Source organism: Corythoichthys intestinalis, chromosome 7 (assembly GCF_030265065.1).
Source record: "Corythoichthys intestinalis isolate RoL2023-P3 chromosome 7, ASM3026506v1, whole genome shotgun sequence".
In the NCBI taxonomy this organism is placed as follows: Eukaryota; Metazoa; Chordata; class Actinopteri; order Syngnathiformes; family Syngnathidae; genus Corythoichthys; species Corythoichthys intestinalis.
This window is the reverse complement of record NC_080401.1, coordinates 24593054-24609082: the sequence shown is the minus strand read 5'-3', so window position 1 is coordinate 24609082 and position 16029 is coordinate 24593054. Positions and strand designations below refer to the sequence as shown.

The following is a 16029-nucleotide window of genomic DNA, read 5'->3' as shown; positions in this document are numbered from 1 at the left end:
GGCTGTGGAACGAATGAATGGAATTAGAATGTATTCTTATGGGAAAATCCTGCTCGACATACGACCATTTCGACTTACAAACAAGGTCCTGGAACGAATTAACTTCGTATGTCGAGGTACCTCTGTACTTGTATATTTCAAGTATTGTACTATATGACAATGTAAATATTTGGCATCGGACCTCCAAAGTATGGCCTGCTTAAATGTATACTGGAAATAATTTTAAAAGTTTTCATTGTTAAATGGGTAAGCCTCTCATCATGATTCTTTCTTGTATTTTTGTCAATGAAATTAGAAGTGGATAAAATATGCAAGCCCATGAAAAGATGCACAATGTGAAAAGCTGACAGCCCACACAGAGAGCCGCAGTCCCTCTCTAGCTCCTCTCCCTCGCTCAGTAAGACTGCAGCTGAGCAGGTAAGGAGAGACTCTTGACAACTTCTTTCCCAGACTCCCCGGGGACCGTGGCCAGAGTGAATCTTTTGTCATCCTAAAACAAGCTTGGGCCTGCTGCTCCTCTCCTCTCGCCTGGAGGCTCGGCGCTGCGGCTAGGAGAGGGGAAAATAATTAAAGACATTTTATGTCAAGAGGCCCTTTCTAGAGGGAGCTGGAAGAACCAGCGAGAGGAGGGGAACACAGTGGAAGTGGAAAGAAGAAGTAGAGGAGTAAGAAATGGAAGAAGTAAAAAAGCAAAATGTGATGGAGAGGAGAGTAGTAACAAGAGGAAAAGCAAGGATGTGAGTTCCCATTTCCCCTCGTGCCACTCCCCGTCCCTTGCTCAATTAGCAAAGCAGCAGGTGCTCACAGCAGCACAACGCAGAGGCATGGTGGAAAAGCTGCAGCGTTCCTTTTTCTTTCTCCTGGTTTTCTTTTTTATGATGCCCTGCAAATGTGATATTTCACACTCTGAATGGGCTAGCTGCATCCCCCCCACCAATTTCAGAGGTGATAATTTAACTTTTACCCCTCCGTATCCTTACCTCTCTCACTGCATTTCTTTCATCATGTTTTCCACCAGGTGTCCTCTCTGAAGAGCAAGCTTAAGAAGCAGTCAACAGCAACAGGAAGTGGCGTGGCGAGGGCCTTCTTGAGAGCGCAGGCTGCTCTGTTTGGCACCTACCGAGACGCCCTCCGATATAAACCTGTAAGAGTCTATCTGCTTTAACAACTAGCCTTCCTGGGTGGTGTCAAAACAGCTTGACTTGTTGACACAGCTAACATTGTTAACATGCTCAGTTTAGTTAGCTAAAATAGATGTGCACTTAAGTTTTTCTGAGAGCATCCTTAGCATGCAAATAGCTTCATTAGTTTTGATGTTGAGATGTTCCGCGGCTCATGCTACTTAATTATTCACAAATCTCTAAGAATTGTTCTTGAAAGATGAAACAACAACTCTAGACTGATGCACAGCACCCCTGCTGAACATAGGCATGGCAAATTGAAATTTAATGTGACATACGTCACCATGGCTTGACACAAGTTAAATTCTCAGTAAGTGCGCAAATGTACTCAAGTGAAGACAGACTCATGAATACTAAAAGAATGGTGAACAGGATTTGGATGAGAATAACAATATATTTATGGGGTGGAAGGGATAACACATTTTGTTTCTATTTCACATCCTGTAAAGAAAAATAAACACATTGTGTAATAGGGGTGTGACAAAATATCAAAATGGTGATATATCGTGATACTCTGTATTCCAAAAGGTTATCGATATGCTCCTACCAAAATGGAGATATCGTTTTGAAAAGGTGTCGATGTCTTAAATAATAATAAAAATGAACCAAAAAGTTGCTACCAAAATTTTCCACCATAATAAGTGTCTCAGTTAACTCTAAGGCTGCACTGACGGTGCTCGATGCCCAATGCATTTAGACTGGGAACGTTCGTTCATACCAAACCTGAGCATTCACAGTCATTCTGTCCGATTTTCAGGGCATTTACAGGTCACTTACTCTTCATTTTAGGGCATTTACAGGTTATTTTCTGTTCACTGCCTATTCATTTGGGTGATTCCAAGGTCATTTCTTGTTCTCTAACTCAAAATAAACAGGAACCCATAAAATACCCCAAAATCAACAGGAAGTAACTGAAAATGAGCAGGTAAATGACCTTAAAAGGCCCAAAATTACCTCATCGCCTGGAATTGGCTGTCACTCCGGCCATAGACGTTTAATCCGTTTGAAGTGGGAGGGATGGCAGCGAATGAACATTGGTTCATTCGCTGCCACCCTTCCAGTTCAAATGGATTGGACATCTACTAATGATAAACTCATTCCAATTCACAGCAGAAGCTTGTTTTTCTGTTTATTAGTTGTTTCTAGAATATCCTAGAATGATTTCCTGACCAATCTATCGATAATCGTTGTATTGTCAGATCATCGTTATCGTGAACTTTGTATCGTATCGTATCGTGAGGTACCAAGAGGTTCCCACTCCTATTGTGTAATCATATTACAATGAAATGTCATATTATAAAGTGCTTTTCTGGAAAATCGGCACCTGATCACTACAGTGGTATGAGGCTTTACAGTAAATGAAAAAAATCACACTACTGCTCAACTGGGCAGCAGTGCAATTTAAAGATCTTGTAAAAAAAAAAAGTAACTTGAAATACCACAGTGAAGAGTGTTTTAACAACCCTGCCAAATTTGAATGGCCAAAAGTTAGCTTTCACGTCGAATTCCATATTGTTTTGTGATTTCATAATGGATTTTATTATCCTAAAACGGGTCGGTAACACAAAATGTTGAAAGAGCCATATTGAACCAAATAAAACAAAACAAATATGACTGGGGCCATTAAAAGCCCTATATAAGCCTTATCAGAAGGCAACACATGCTGTATGTGCAGTGAAAAGCAGAGGTATTTTCACCCCATGTTATTTTGCAAGTTCACCCACTTAGAAAATAGGTAGAGGTCTGAAATTTCAATTATAGATGCATTTGTACTCATAGAGACATAATCTAAAAAAAAAAATCTCATTGTTTGATTTTTAAAATGAGTTATTTGTAATTCACTGTGGTTGATAAGTATTTTGTACCCCTGAGAATCAGCAATAATTATGACACTCAAAGAGTTGTCAGTCTACCTTAAAAAAAAGTCCAGCTTTACCCAATGAGTAACCACACACCCACAACCTGTTTGAGCTTAATATTGTCACCTGTGCACCCACAGTTAGACATAATCCAACTGCTACCATGGGCAACAAAACAGAGCTTTCGAAAGACACCGGAGAAAAAAAAATGTTCAGCTCCACTAAGATGGAAAAGGCTACGGGACAGTTGGAAAGCCAACAGTTGCAGCAATTGTTAGAAAATGGAAAAGGCTAAACATGACTGATAATCTACCTCGGACTGGGGCTCCATGAAAAATTTCTCCTCGTGAGGCATCACTTATGATGAGAAAAGTGAGGGCTCAGCCTAAAACTACATGGCAGGAGCTGATCAATGACCTGAAGAGAGCTGGATGCACAGTTTCAAAGTCAGTAGAACACTACAGTGCAATGGTTTGAAATCATTCTTTGCTCAGAAGGTTCCCCTGTTGAAGCCAGTACATTTGAACTTTGCCAGGGACCATCTGAATGATGCAGAGGGAGATGGGAGAAAGTCATGTGTTCAGATGAGACCAAAGTAGAACTTTTTGGTGCAATCTTTACTCATCGTGTGTGGAGGAAAAAGAAGGATGAGTACAATCCCAAGAACCCCATCCCAACTCTGAAGTATCGGGGTGTAAACCTCATGCTTTTGGCCTGCTTTTTGACAAGGGGGATAGGACGACTGTACTGTATAAAACAGAGGATGAAAGGTGAAATGTATCGTCAAGTTTTGAGCCACAACCTCTTTCCCTCAGTCAGAGACTTGAAGATGAGTCGTGACTGGATCTTCCAACATGACAATGATCCAAAGCACACAGTCAAGCGGACCAAGGAATGGCTGCATAAAAAGCATATCAAGTTCCAGAGTAGCCTAGCCAGTCTCCAGACCTCAATCCAATAAAAAATCTTTGGATGGAGCTGAAACTTCATGTTTCTCAACGACAGCCCCGAAACCTGAAAGAGCTAGAGACTATTTGTGTGGAGGAATGGGCCAAAATCCCTGTTTCCATATGTGAAAACTGGTGAAGAACTACAGAAAGTGTCTGACCTCTGAAATTGCAAACAAAGGCTTCTGCACTAAATATTACCACTGATTTTCAGCCGCTCAGCTATCCGGCTTTGGAATTCACTACCACCCGACCTCAGGAACACAGACTCACTTCCCCTTTTTTCAATCGAAACTCGCATATCCTTAATAATCCCTGATTTCTTTGTGTTTTACTGTCCTGCTAATTATTTTTCATACATTAGTATTTTAATGTTTTGAACGTTCGATACTTATTTTTACTGTTTTTAGCCTTTAGTTTGTCTAATTGTTTTTTAATTGATTGTACTGCGACCTTGAGTGCCAGAAAGACGCCATCAAATAAAATGTATCATTATTATTATTTTCTCAGGGCCTACAAATACTTTTGAACCCCAGTAAATTACAAACAATTTAGTGAAACATCATACAATGGGAATTTTTTTAGATTATGTCTCTAGACAACAATAGAGAGGCGCATGCAGCTCTAGGGCAGCGGGTTGCTGACCCCCATCTTAAAAGAAAGTGAATCTGTGAGTAAATATACCAGGATCACAAACCCATCAAGATATTTGGACCACAGAAGCTAAACTACAGGTGTTGATGTCTCCAAGGTCTTTTGCTCCTAGAAATGTAGGCTGTATAGCACACATTAGCAATCACAGTTAAGGTGAATTGAGTCAAATGTCAGTATTTGGACGGAGCCTGTTTAGATTGAAGGTAAAGGTGAGTTTGCAGGCAGAGTGCAATTTTAAGGTGGGCCTGTCTGAAGCAGTGAAATGTCAGCTGATCTGAAAAGACTCAGGACGTTTCTTTTGAAGATCTCTTTTAGCCACCTTTGGAGTTTGACTTTTCTGTGCTAAGCCCTGCTAACATCACTTTACCGAATCTTTTCAGTGGATCAGGTCTGAGTCGGAGCTGCGCGTACTACAGCATGTCCTGTTTGACAAATAGCGAAGCCTTTGTTCCTTTTAGCTTTGAAACTAATTGGACTTTGTGGACTCCCACTCGCCAAGATGCTACATTATTGATGCTGTCTTGCTTTTCTGCGAATACAGACGGTACATGAACAAACTGCCTCCCCTCTGACAAAAGCACTCACACTCATTGTTTTGAATTTGTATACATGTACATGCAGTGATTTCTACTGTTCAACCTTGTAGTTCTCTGAGTTGTGGTATTTGTGGTATAAATCTTTCCAGACGCGAATGAGTTCATAAGTGTGATTCACGGACCCATATGTCTTGACAGAAGGAAGGGTGTGGAAACTTGGCGGGAGTCTTGCTGAGTTGTAAATGAAACTACACTGGAAAATGCTAATGAGTCTAAAAGTAATCTGATTAGATAAGCATTTCATAGGTCAGTCATTTGCGGCACCTTCACCAAGGCGCATAGCTAAAGAACTTTATGAAATAGCATTTCAAATGATTGATTGCATTTGATGAAGCAATGTCAGGTGAAAGAGTGCTTAGCTGGATACTTGCTACCCTAAATTACCTATATTTTAAAGGACCAAAGCCTGCTTATCTTACTTTCAGGCCTTTGACTGATAACATTTTTTTTTTTTTTTTTTAAATTCTAATTCCATTAACACAAATTTTGAATGGTGCTGGAATATACAGTATGACATATTGTTGGGGAAAAATGTTTGGATGTTTACGCTTCTTTAATTGAAACCATTGGTTGTATAGAATGGGTTTGTTCGGGTCCGCAAAAGCGGAAACAAAGTTGGACCTCAAAGCAGACAACAACCGAGGGATGCGTTCAAGGGTTTAATAAACACACGATCGCGGAAAAGGGGAATTAATAAAATCGGTCCGTGATAGAAGGTCGACGGGGATCAATACTTTTAACCCGAGGGTAAACCAAGATGGTAAGCAGAGAGCCAATAAGACAACAAACAAACACTCAACCTTTTGGAATTTTTCACATTTCTGCATAAAATCACGCTTAAATGTGATCTGATTTTTGTCAAAATCAGACAAATGAAAAAACAATGTCTGCTTTAACAAAAACCACCCAAACATTCAGGCTATAGGTTTTCATATTTTAATGAGGATAGCATGCAAACAATGAAAGAAGGGGGAAAAATAAGTAAGTGAACCCTCTGCCTAAGGAGACTTAAAGAACAATTGAAACCAATTTTTACTAAACAATTTAAGCAAGGTCTATGCCCAATCACTGCTGAGTGGTTTAAAGCTGCCCTGCCCACTATAAAACACACACCTGGTAAGAATTGTCTTGATGAGAAGCATTGTCTGTGTGCATCATGGCTCGGTCAAAACAGCTGTCTGAAGACCTGCGATCAAGGATTGTTGATTTGTATAAAACTGGGAAAGGATACAAAACCAACTGTAAAAGTCTGGATGTTCATCAATCGACAGTCAGAGAAGTTGTCTACAAATGGAGAGAGTTTGGCACTGTTGCTTCTCTCGCAAGGTGTGGCCGTCCACCAAAGATGACGCTAAGAGTTCAGCGCAGAATACTCAGAGAGGTTAAAAAAGAACTTGTCTTTAGCGTGTCTGCTAAAGACTTACAGAAATCACTGGCACAGTCCAATATCTCTGTGCACACATCAACTATATGTAAAACTATGGCCAAGAATGGTGTTCATAGGAGGACTCCACGGAGGAAGCCACTGCTGTCTTAAAAAAAAAAAAAAACATTGTTGCTTGTTTAATGTTCACAAAAAGGCACTTGGACGCTCCACAGAAGTTTTGGTAAAATATTTTGTGGACTGATAAACCCAAAGTTGAATTGTTTGGGAGTAACACAAAACGTCATGTGTGAAGGAAAAATGGAACAGCTCACCAACATCAACACCTCATCCCCACCATGAAGCATTGTGGAGGGAGCATCATGATTTGGGGCTGTTTTGCTGCCTCAGGGCCTGGAGAACTTGCAATCATTAACGGAAGAATGAATTCAAACGTTTATTAGAATGTTTTGCAGGAAATCCTGAGGCTGTCTGTCAAACAGTTAAAGCTATAAAGAGGATGGATGCTGCAATAAGACAATGATCCAAAACACAGAAGTAAATCAAAACTTCAGAATGGTTTCAGAAGAACAAAGTACACGTTCTGGAGTGGCAAAGTTAAAGTCCAGACTTGAACCCCATTGTGATGCTGTGGCATGACCAAATGACAGTGATTCATGCTAGACATCCCAGGAATCTGACTGAACTACAGCAGTTTTGTAAAGAAGAACGGGCCAACATTACTCCTAATCAATGTGCCAGACAGATCTCTAGCTACAGGAAGCGTCTGGTTGAAGTTATTGCTCCCATATAATATTAAATGTGATTGTTCACTTACTTATTTTCCCCCCATCTGTCATTGTTTGCATACTATCCTCATTAAAATATGAAAAACTATAAATGTTTGGGTGGTTTTAGTTAAAGCAGATGCTGTTTTTTCATCTGTGGGATTTTGACAAAAATCAGGTCTCATTTGATTGTGATTTTATGCAGAAATTCCAAAAGGTTCAGATACTTTTTCATACTACTCTACATGAAGAATGTTAAGCAGCTGTAAGAACTGAAATTTCATCAAGGTGAGATGTGATACTGCCAAGGCGTTAATATCATAAAATGACTTTTCTAAATAGATGCTAAGCTTCTCTTGTTGTCACCAGACATAATAAGAATTTCCTAGCATGCTGTTCTGTTTTGTTTTGATAGTTAGGCCTAAGGCGGCAGCAGCAGCAGCCAGATGGGGCCTGGAAAAATGATTAAACTCTCCTTCATGAGAGAATGAGCCTTGAAAACTTTTTTGTGACTTAAGTGGAGCATTACTCCTGTGATGTAATTTGGGCCACTGCTATCATCCGCCCATCGCTGAAAACGGGGTTAGTCTCCAAGTGTTGTTGTTTTTTTATGTGTCACATTGTGCTCACAGCCAGACCACCAGACAACACGCATTGTTTTACAGCCAAAGAATTTAGAGCATCATTGCGGAATGTGAGAATTATGTTAATTATCAGAAAGCATGTATTGAAAATGACTTGGGGCTCCATATGATTGGCCTGCAGTGGATTTGTTGTCATCCTCTGTGTCTACAGCTCACAGGCCAACAGACATGATGTAAGGAATAGTAATAACGTGTTCATGTGGAACACTGTGGAATTTACTGGGACTGTGTACACTCTGCCAAGGGAACTCTTTTTTTTTTTTCTTTCTTTCTTTTCTTTTTTCTTCCTTCCGCTTTCCGTCAAGTCCCCTCTCAGACATTTCTCAACCCATTAATGAAGAAATTTGTTGAAATACTTACTTATTGAAGAAGGGTTTTAAAGCTTATAACTTTATCATAAAAACTATACTCTCAAGTTATCGTACCCATCTTCCGCACTCTATTTTGTCTAGTTTTAAGACAATTCGTTTGGATTTCAATGAAATAACTTTGTAAAATTGATTAATTGCCATTTCTTAAGAAAAAATAAATAAATGTCAATACTGTCTGTGTGGACTCTTCAGGGTGAGCCAATAACATTCAGCGAGGAGAGCTTTGTGAGCCATCGCTCAAGCACCATGAGGAACTTTTTGTCCATGGCTGTCAACCTGCAGCTCTTCAAACAGGTACAAACAGTTGTCAGTGTGTATGTCTGTTACAATGGGATTACTATATTAGTTTAGTATTAGTTTCTCAATTATGTTATTTGTGTACAGTAACCTTTTTATGTTAAAATTCAAGTATCATTTTAGCTTTTATTTTAGGAATATAAAATATTTGTGCAAATTTACAGCAGACTTGGAAAGCGAACATTTGACATTTTTTGTTCACAAATTTATATGTTGAATTGCACATCATGACTTCTCTGTCACAGAAACAAAAAACTTAGATCCTCACCAAAAATATAAGGATTATTCCTTCCTTTTGCCACCCCCAAGTTTCCTGATATATGTCAAAGTCACTGGCAAAGTGACTTGAGCTATCAGTCCTGCTCACCATTAATTGCATGGCTTCATTTTTTCCCCCTCCATCATAATCTCTGCAACCCAAGTCCGGTCCTTGAGAGCACCTATCCAGCTTGTTTTTCATGTCCCCCTCTTTTAACACACCTGAATCAGATTATTAGCTCATCAGCAGAGGTGGGTAGTAACGGGTAACTCCGTTACATTTACTTGAGTAACTTTTTGAGAAAAATATACTACAAAGAGTAGGTTTACCAAGCCATACATTTTACTTGAGTAGATTTGTGAGGAAAAGACGCTACTCTTACTCCGCTACTTTGGGCTACACAAGAGTTGTTACATTTTCCTCTTTATTCTACGTATTAGATTTTTATTTTTTTTTGCCAGCGACGCCAGGAATAGCTCTACCATTTTTACCAATGAGACGTAGCAACAATAATCATGACTTCATGATCCCGATCAGATGCAAACATGCCGTTCTATGATCACGTAAGCCTGTTCAATCACGTGGCGTCTTTGAAGCACCCTAAAAAAAAAGTATTTCACATAGAGCGCTGCCATCAACATGACCCGAAAGTGCAGATTTTAACTTCTCTCCCAGTTTTTATTTGGCACTGACTGGCCACAGAAAACCAGAGATATGATCCTTTTAGAGGGCACTCATGCTCCTTGGACGAATGATGCTTTATTTCTGTAGATTTATTTCTTTCGCCGGAATGCAAGGATTTTTCTTGTATTTCTTTGGCTTAGTGTGATTATGTCATAGGTTATAGTATTAACAGTTCATATAATAATAACAGTTCATAAAATCATGTAGATAACTTTATGCATAGAAAAAAATACCATTGTTAATTTTTTTTTTTAAAGAAATCAAACATTGTGAGCAGTTTCTCACAATGGTACCCATTACTTGACTATTCTTTTTACCAAATACTTTTTTCCTTTTACTATTTTTTGGATGACTACTTTTACTTGAGTAATATTATTTTTGAAGTAATGCTACTCTAAAGCCTGAATTATGCTGTTGCGTTGCGGTGACGGCGAAGTGACTACGGCAGCATTCGATAGTTCTGCGGTGAGGGTACCCGTTGCTCTGTAATTCACCGCCCAGCCACTACAGGGGTGTGGCTTTATGTTTGTGCGGTTTTCGGGCATGCTTGTTGACTTCCTCTGGTCTAGTTTAACGGAGAAAAAATAAACAATGCAAGATGGAACGCTTGAATGTAAATCTTCTGCTCATCAACATTGAATAAATGTTGATCATACAAATGTTGAGGCGTAGGCAACGCAGAAGACGGTTTCAAGGCGGTCTGGCTGACTTTTGATGCCGCACAGAGAGTTCTAGCCTCGGGTGGACTGTGGCGGCTAGCTTCAAACTGGCGTCGAGCACTGGGTCCAGCGTTTTGTCCGAGGTCAACAAAGCCCTCCAGCCCGATTTGTTTGCCGTGTCCTACAACCAACCAGTGGGAAGCCATAGTAGATTTCTGGCGGCTATGGAACTTCCCAAACTGCTTTTGAAGCCTTGATGTTATCGTTATCATAAAAGCACCGAGGCACTCCCAATCGGTGATGATGTATTGAGTGTGAACCGTCTGTTGTGGAAAATTAATCATCAAAACAACTCTTTTGACACCAAACTTTATTCTTCATACACTTTAAGTGTGACACGTACAGTGGGGCAAAAAAGTATTTAGTCAACCACTAATTGTGCAAGTTCTCCCACTTGAAAATATTAGAGAGGCCTGTAATTGTCAACATGGGTAAACCTCAATCAACCATGAGAGACAGAATGTGAAAAATAAAAACAGGAAATCCCATTGTTTGATTTTTAAAGAATTTATTTGCAAATCATGGTGAACAATAAGTATTTGGTCTATACCAAAAGTTCATTTCAATACTTTGTAATGTACCCTTTGTTGGCAATAACGGAGGCCAAACGTTTTCTGTAACTCTTCACAAGCTTTTCACATACTGTTGCTGGTATTTTGGCCCATTCCTCCATGCAGATCTCGTCTACAGCAGTGATGTTTTGGGGCTGTCTTTGGGCAGCACGGACTTTCAACTCCCTCCTCACCTTGTGGCGTCAGAATGATCACAGGAACGGGGAGCAAAAATCCCAGAACCACACGGGGGGGACCTAGTGAATGACCTAAAGAGAGCTGGGACCACAGTAACAAAGGCTACTATCAGTAACACAATGCGCCGCCAGGGACTCAATCCTGCACTGCCAGACGTGTCCCCCTGCTGAAGAAAGTATACGTCCATGCCCGTCTGCGGTTCGCTAGAGAGCATTTGGATGATCCAGAAGAAGACTGGGAGAATGTGTTATGGTCAGATGAAATCAAAATAGAACTTTTTGGTAGAAACACAGGTTCTGAATACTGAATTGCACCATATCCACTGTGAAGCATGGGCTTGGAAACATCATGCTTTGGGGCTGTTTTTCTGCAAAGGGCCCAGGACGACTGATCTGTGTAAAGGAAAGAATGAATGGGGCCATGTATAGAGAGATTATGAGTGAAAATCTCCTTCCATCAGCAAGGGCATTGAAGATGAGACGTGTCTGGGTCTTTCAGTATGACAATGATCCCAAACACACAGCCGGGGCAACAAAGGAGTGGCCTCGTAAGAAGCATTTCAAGGTCCTGGAGTGGCATAGCCAGTCTCCAGGTCTCAACCCCATAAAAAATCTGCAGAGGGGGCTGAAAGTCCATTTTGCCCAACGACAGCCCCAAAACATCACTGCTCTATAGGAGATCTGCATGGAGGAATGGGCCAAAATACCAGCGACAGTGTGTGAAAAGCTTGTGAAGAGTTTTTGAAAACATTTGGCCTCCGTTATTGCTAACAAAGGGTACATAACAACGTATTGAGATGAACTTTTGGTATTGACCAAATACTTATTTTCCACCATGATTTGCAAATAAATTATTTAAAAATCAAACAATATGATTTTCTGGGTTTTTTTTCCACATTCTGTCTCTCATGGTTGAGGTTTAACCATGTTGACAATTACAGGCCTCTCTAATATTTTCAAGTGGGAGAACTTGCACAATTAGTGGTTGACTAAATACTTATTTGCCCCACTGCAAATAAGTCACAGACTCATAGTAAACTTATGTAAACAATAAATGATGAAGTGCACCAACCAAAAATACGACATAAAGTGATAAAAAGCTGGCAGTTTTTGGCCGACTGGGTCACCGCTTCGTGTGGCCATTCGATTCCGAACACACACATACTTGTCTCGGTGGTCCTTCCATTTTTTCATTCAATCGCTGGCTGACCTCCAGCCAAGTATTTTCAGCAATCTCCTCCCACGAATTGCTTGCCATTTGGCAATCTTCATAAGTTCTTGAAGAGACATTTTAGAAGTTGTCGTACATGCTTTTCATTGATACTGTCGTCGGCTTGGTTAAATTTTTCTTGAATCAAAATCATGTTACACAATGGCGGTGATTTCGCACTGAACCGGAAACAACAGTCTGAGCGGACCAATCACAGTCCATTTCCACCACGTCATATGCGTCGACCTGACGCTAGGTTAGAAAATTCAATAGGGGCACATCAGGCTACGGCGCAGGGTCGTAAATCGGGTCTTCTTGACGGCGCAAGTCTGACACAGAAGCATAACTCGGCCTTTACTTGAGTAAAATTTTTGGCTACTCTACCCACCTCTGCCCCTACTATAGTCACAGTGAAGGCAAGCGAGCACGATGTACATTTTGGCTGCATTCGCTCTGTAGGCCAATTATGATTTTGCCCATATGTTACACACATCTGCTGATTGTTTTATACAGTGTGAACTGTCCAATTACCATTTTTTTAAAATGCGACCTGGGCTCATTCATATGTGGATAAAAATTAAATGTCCATCTGAAACTTCTGCACTATCAATGCATATCCACATGAATGCGACTCATATGTCATCAACAAGAAACGTACGTCCCCACTGTTTGACTAAAACACAACAGATTCAAACGAACAATGGCGACGAAGGCACAATAAAATACTGTTTCCTTTTTTATACCGCACCCAAAGCTATCAGATTTTCTAAAAAAAAAAAAATGTTTCCTGCAGTAGCATAAAATCTGCAAAGGTTCACACAACTACGTGACGGCCGAGACCTAACTGTATATACTGGACTGTCTCAGGAAATTAGAATACACAATATTCTAATTTTTTGAGACAGTCCTGTGTATATATACAGGACAGTCCTGTGTATATATACAGGACTGTCTCAGGAAATTAGAATACACAATATTCTAATTTCCTGAGACAGTCAGGAAATTAGAATATTGTGTATTCTAATTTCCTGAGACAGTCCTGTATATATACACAGGACTGTCTCAAAAAATTAGAATATTGTGTATTCTAATTTCCTGAGACAGTCCAGTACTTAAACAAGGTGACATGTGACGGTGTTACAGTGCACAAGCGTGTGATGTCATGAATGCATTCCCTACACACTATGAGTCACATATGTTTTGCAATATGAACAGCTACACACAAAAAAATCTAAATTATAACAAAAAAAATCTGAATTGGCCCTCACCCTGCGGTGTGAACTTAGCCTTTGTCATATTTCCTCATCTTAGCTTTCCTTTGTCTCATTACTACCATCTCTGTCTGCCTTTCTTTTTATCCCTGTTAAATATAATTTCATGTTGTCTCTTGAGGATTTGTTAGCTGCACTTTATATCTCCAGCTCTGTGCTTTTTTTTTTTTTCCGCTCAAGGTCGGTGCATAACTTGCACACTCTGATAAGGAAAGCGTCACTGCAAGCTCCTGGAGTGGATGTGCAATTGCAATTTGATTCTAGTTCAGGGGGAACAAAAAAGTTTCCCGAGGTCATACGTGTGATCTTTGGCATTACACCGCACCCCCAAAAGGAACCCAACCCACTTTTTGAGAAGACTGCACAAGATCAGCAAGTAGAACAGTTGGAAGAATGGTTTAAAAAGAAAAAAACTCAACACCTTGATGAGTTTTACATTACCTCCTTGGAGGATCATTTTATAGAATTTTAAGCTGTATACTCAGCTAAGAATGTGCTGAGTTTGTGTAAATAGAGTCAGCTTGAAGAAATTTTACATTTCTATCAAGTGATAAGATGCCGTGAAAACAGAAGTCTGGGCTTATAGATGGTTACTGACCCCTTCAAAATGTTTACGGCGCTTATCTCAGCATACTCTCTCGCCAGGGTAAGAACTTTAATGAAGGAAATTAGTCATTCACGGCTGACATGTACGGTATTCTACTGTGGCTTTGATCGTATTCATGTGCATGCACCTTCTGTGTATGCAGCTATCCTTTATTCATTTGAACCTGCAGCTTTCCTTCCAATCTTTAAAGTTTGTCCCCTCTGCCATGCTAAACAGACCCATGTCGGAGCCAAGGGGAAAGACACCCCTGGGCAGAAGAACATTTTTCTTCACCCCTTGAACTTTTCTTCTTGATCTCTGACCCATGATAGTAGTGTGATTTACCCCCTAGAGTACAGCATAGCGGCCCTCAATCAGCCTTTTGTTTCTTTGGACACTCCGCTCCATCTATAATTTTCCCAGAGCAAAGCAGATAGTGAGCAGTAGTTCAAAGCCTCCTCCCGATTGGCTCCTGCCTCCGCACTAACGTTGGGAAACGGGCCCTTATCTGCACTCCAGCACGGGGGATGGGATGGGCTTATCTCCCCCACTCCTCTTTCGACCGAGATGCCAGTGGCGTGCGGAAGCTCTGCACTGACCATGACCCATATCTGCTCCAACAACACACAAACATTAATTGAGTGGAACACTCATGTCCTGGTTGCTTTGTAGTAATAATTAGTAAGTAATTTTAGTAGTTCTGGGTGCTATGTCGGGAAAAAAATATTTATCGATGTGGGCCACTTCATAGCATGTTAACAATTTTCCGCGATTTAGTATATTATACACTGGTACCTCAACATATGATCTTTTCGACATCCGACGTAAAATTTGACTCACCATTTGTTTCTTCATCCGACGACATGCTCGAAATACAATGATTTATGACAGCGCCACAGTTTCTTTGTTTTCCCGCAAGAAGGACGCACAGCGGATTGTCTTGTGAGGGAAATCAACATGGGTTCCAAGAATGTTTGTGTAGGTGGTGAAAAAAGGAAAAAGGTGAGGGTTACCATTGAAATGAAGATGAAAATGATGGATAAATATTAGCATGGTGGGCCATCTGTGAACTAACTCGACAGTACGGCCGTAGAATAGCTACGATCTCAAGGGTCCTCCTCCGACCTTCGTTTGCCAGTCTTTATAAGTTAAGGTGACAATTATAATTGTGGTAACATCGCAAAAAAATCGCCAGCTTCGTCAGGTTTTTTTCATCATTTATTTCAAAACTTGTGCAACACAACACACCTACTGTCCGCCGTATCTCAACAAAGTGAAAGTAAAATGTCCTCTCTCATTCTTTCAAGTCAGCCACGCGGTGCTTTGAGGTACACCACGTAAAACACATCAGCCACGTTAGAACCCGACTCGTTACATAATTACATGCATTATTATTATTATTATTATTATGATTACTATGATTATATTATTATTACAATTTTTATTCATAATTGATTTGTTTTGCACAGTGTAATTGCTATTTGCAATAGTACCAGCAGCATTTATAAAGGATTTAGTGTAAGTTTTCGGGTTGTGGAATGAATTAATGGAAATATTATGTACTCTTATGGGAAAATCCTGCTCGACATATGATCATTTCGACTTACAAAAAAAGGTCCTGGAACAAATTAACTTCGTAGGACGAGGTACAACTGTGTTATTATTTAGATGATTAAAATTAACGGTAGTGATAACGATACATGATGTACCAATCTTTTAGCATATATACAGGTGGTCCACGGGTTACGACCAAGTTCCGTTCCTCCACTGACAATTTAACCCAACTTTCCATGTAAGTCGGAATTAACCCTTTAACTGCTCCTAAAAAAAACATAATTTTCAAAATAACTAT

The 16029-nt window shown here is 40.1% G+C and overlaps 1 protein-coding gene across 2 annotated transcripts in view; it reads left to right on the top strand.

Annotated features, from left to right (window-relative positions):
* The window catches only part of dennd1b (DENN/MADD domain containing 1B), a 252123-nt gene that overhangs the window by 152897 nt on the left and 83197 nt on the right, over positions 1–16029 (top strand). For both annotated transcript variants that reach the window (XM_057840683.1, XM_057840682.1), the window contains 2 exons: positions 1019–1144; positions 8596–8697. In XM_057840683.1, coding sequence (XP_057696666.1) covers positions 1019–1144; positions 8596–8697 — 228 coding nt within the window. The remainder of the gene's footprint in view (positions 1–1018; positions 1145–8595; positions 8698–16029) is intronic.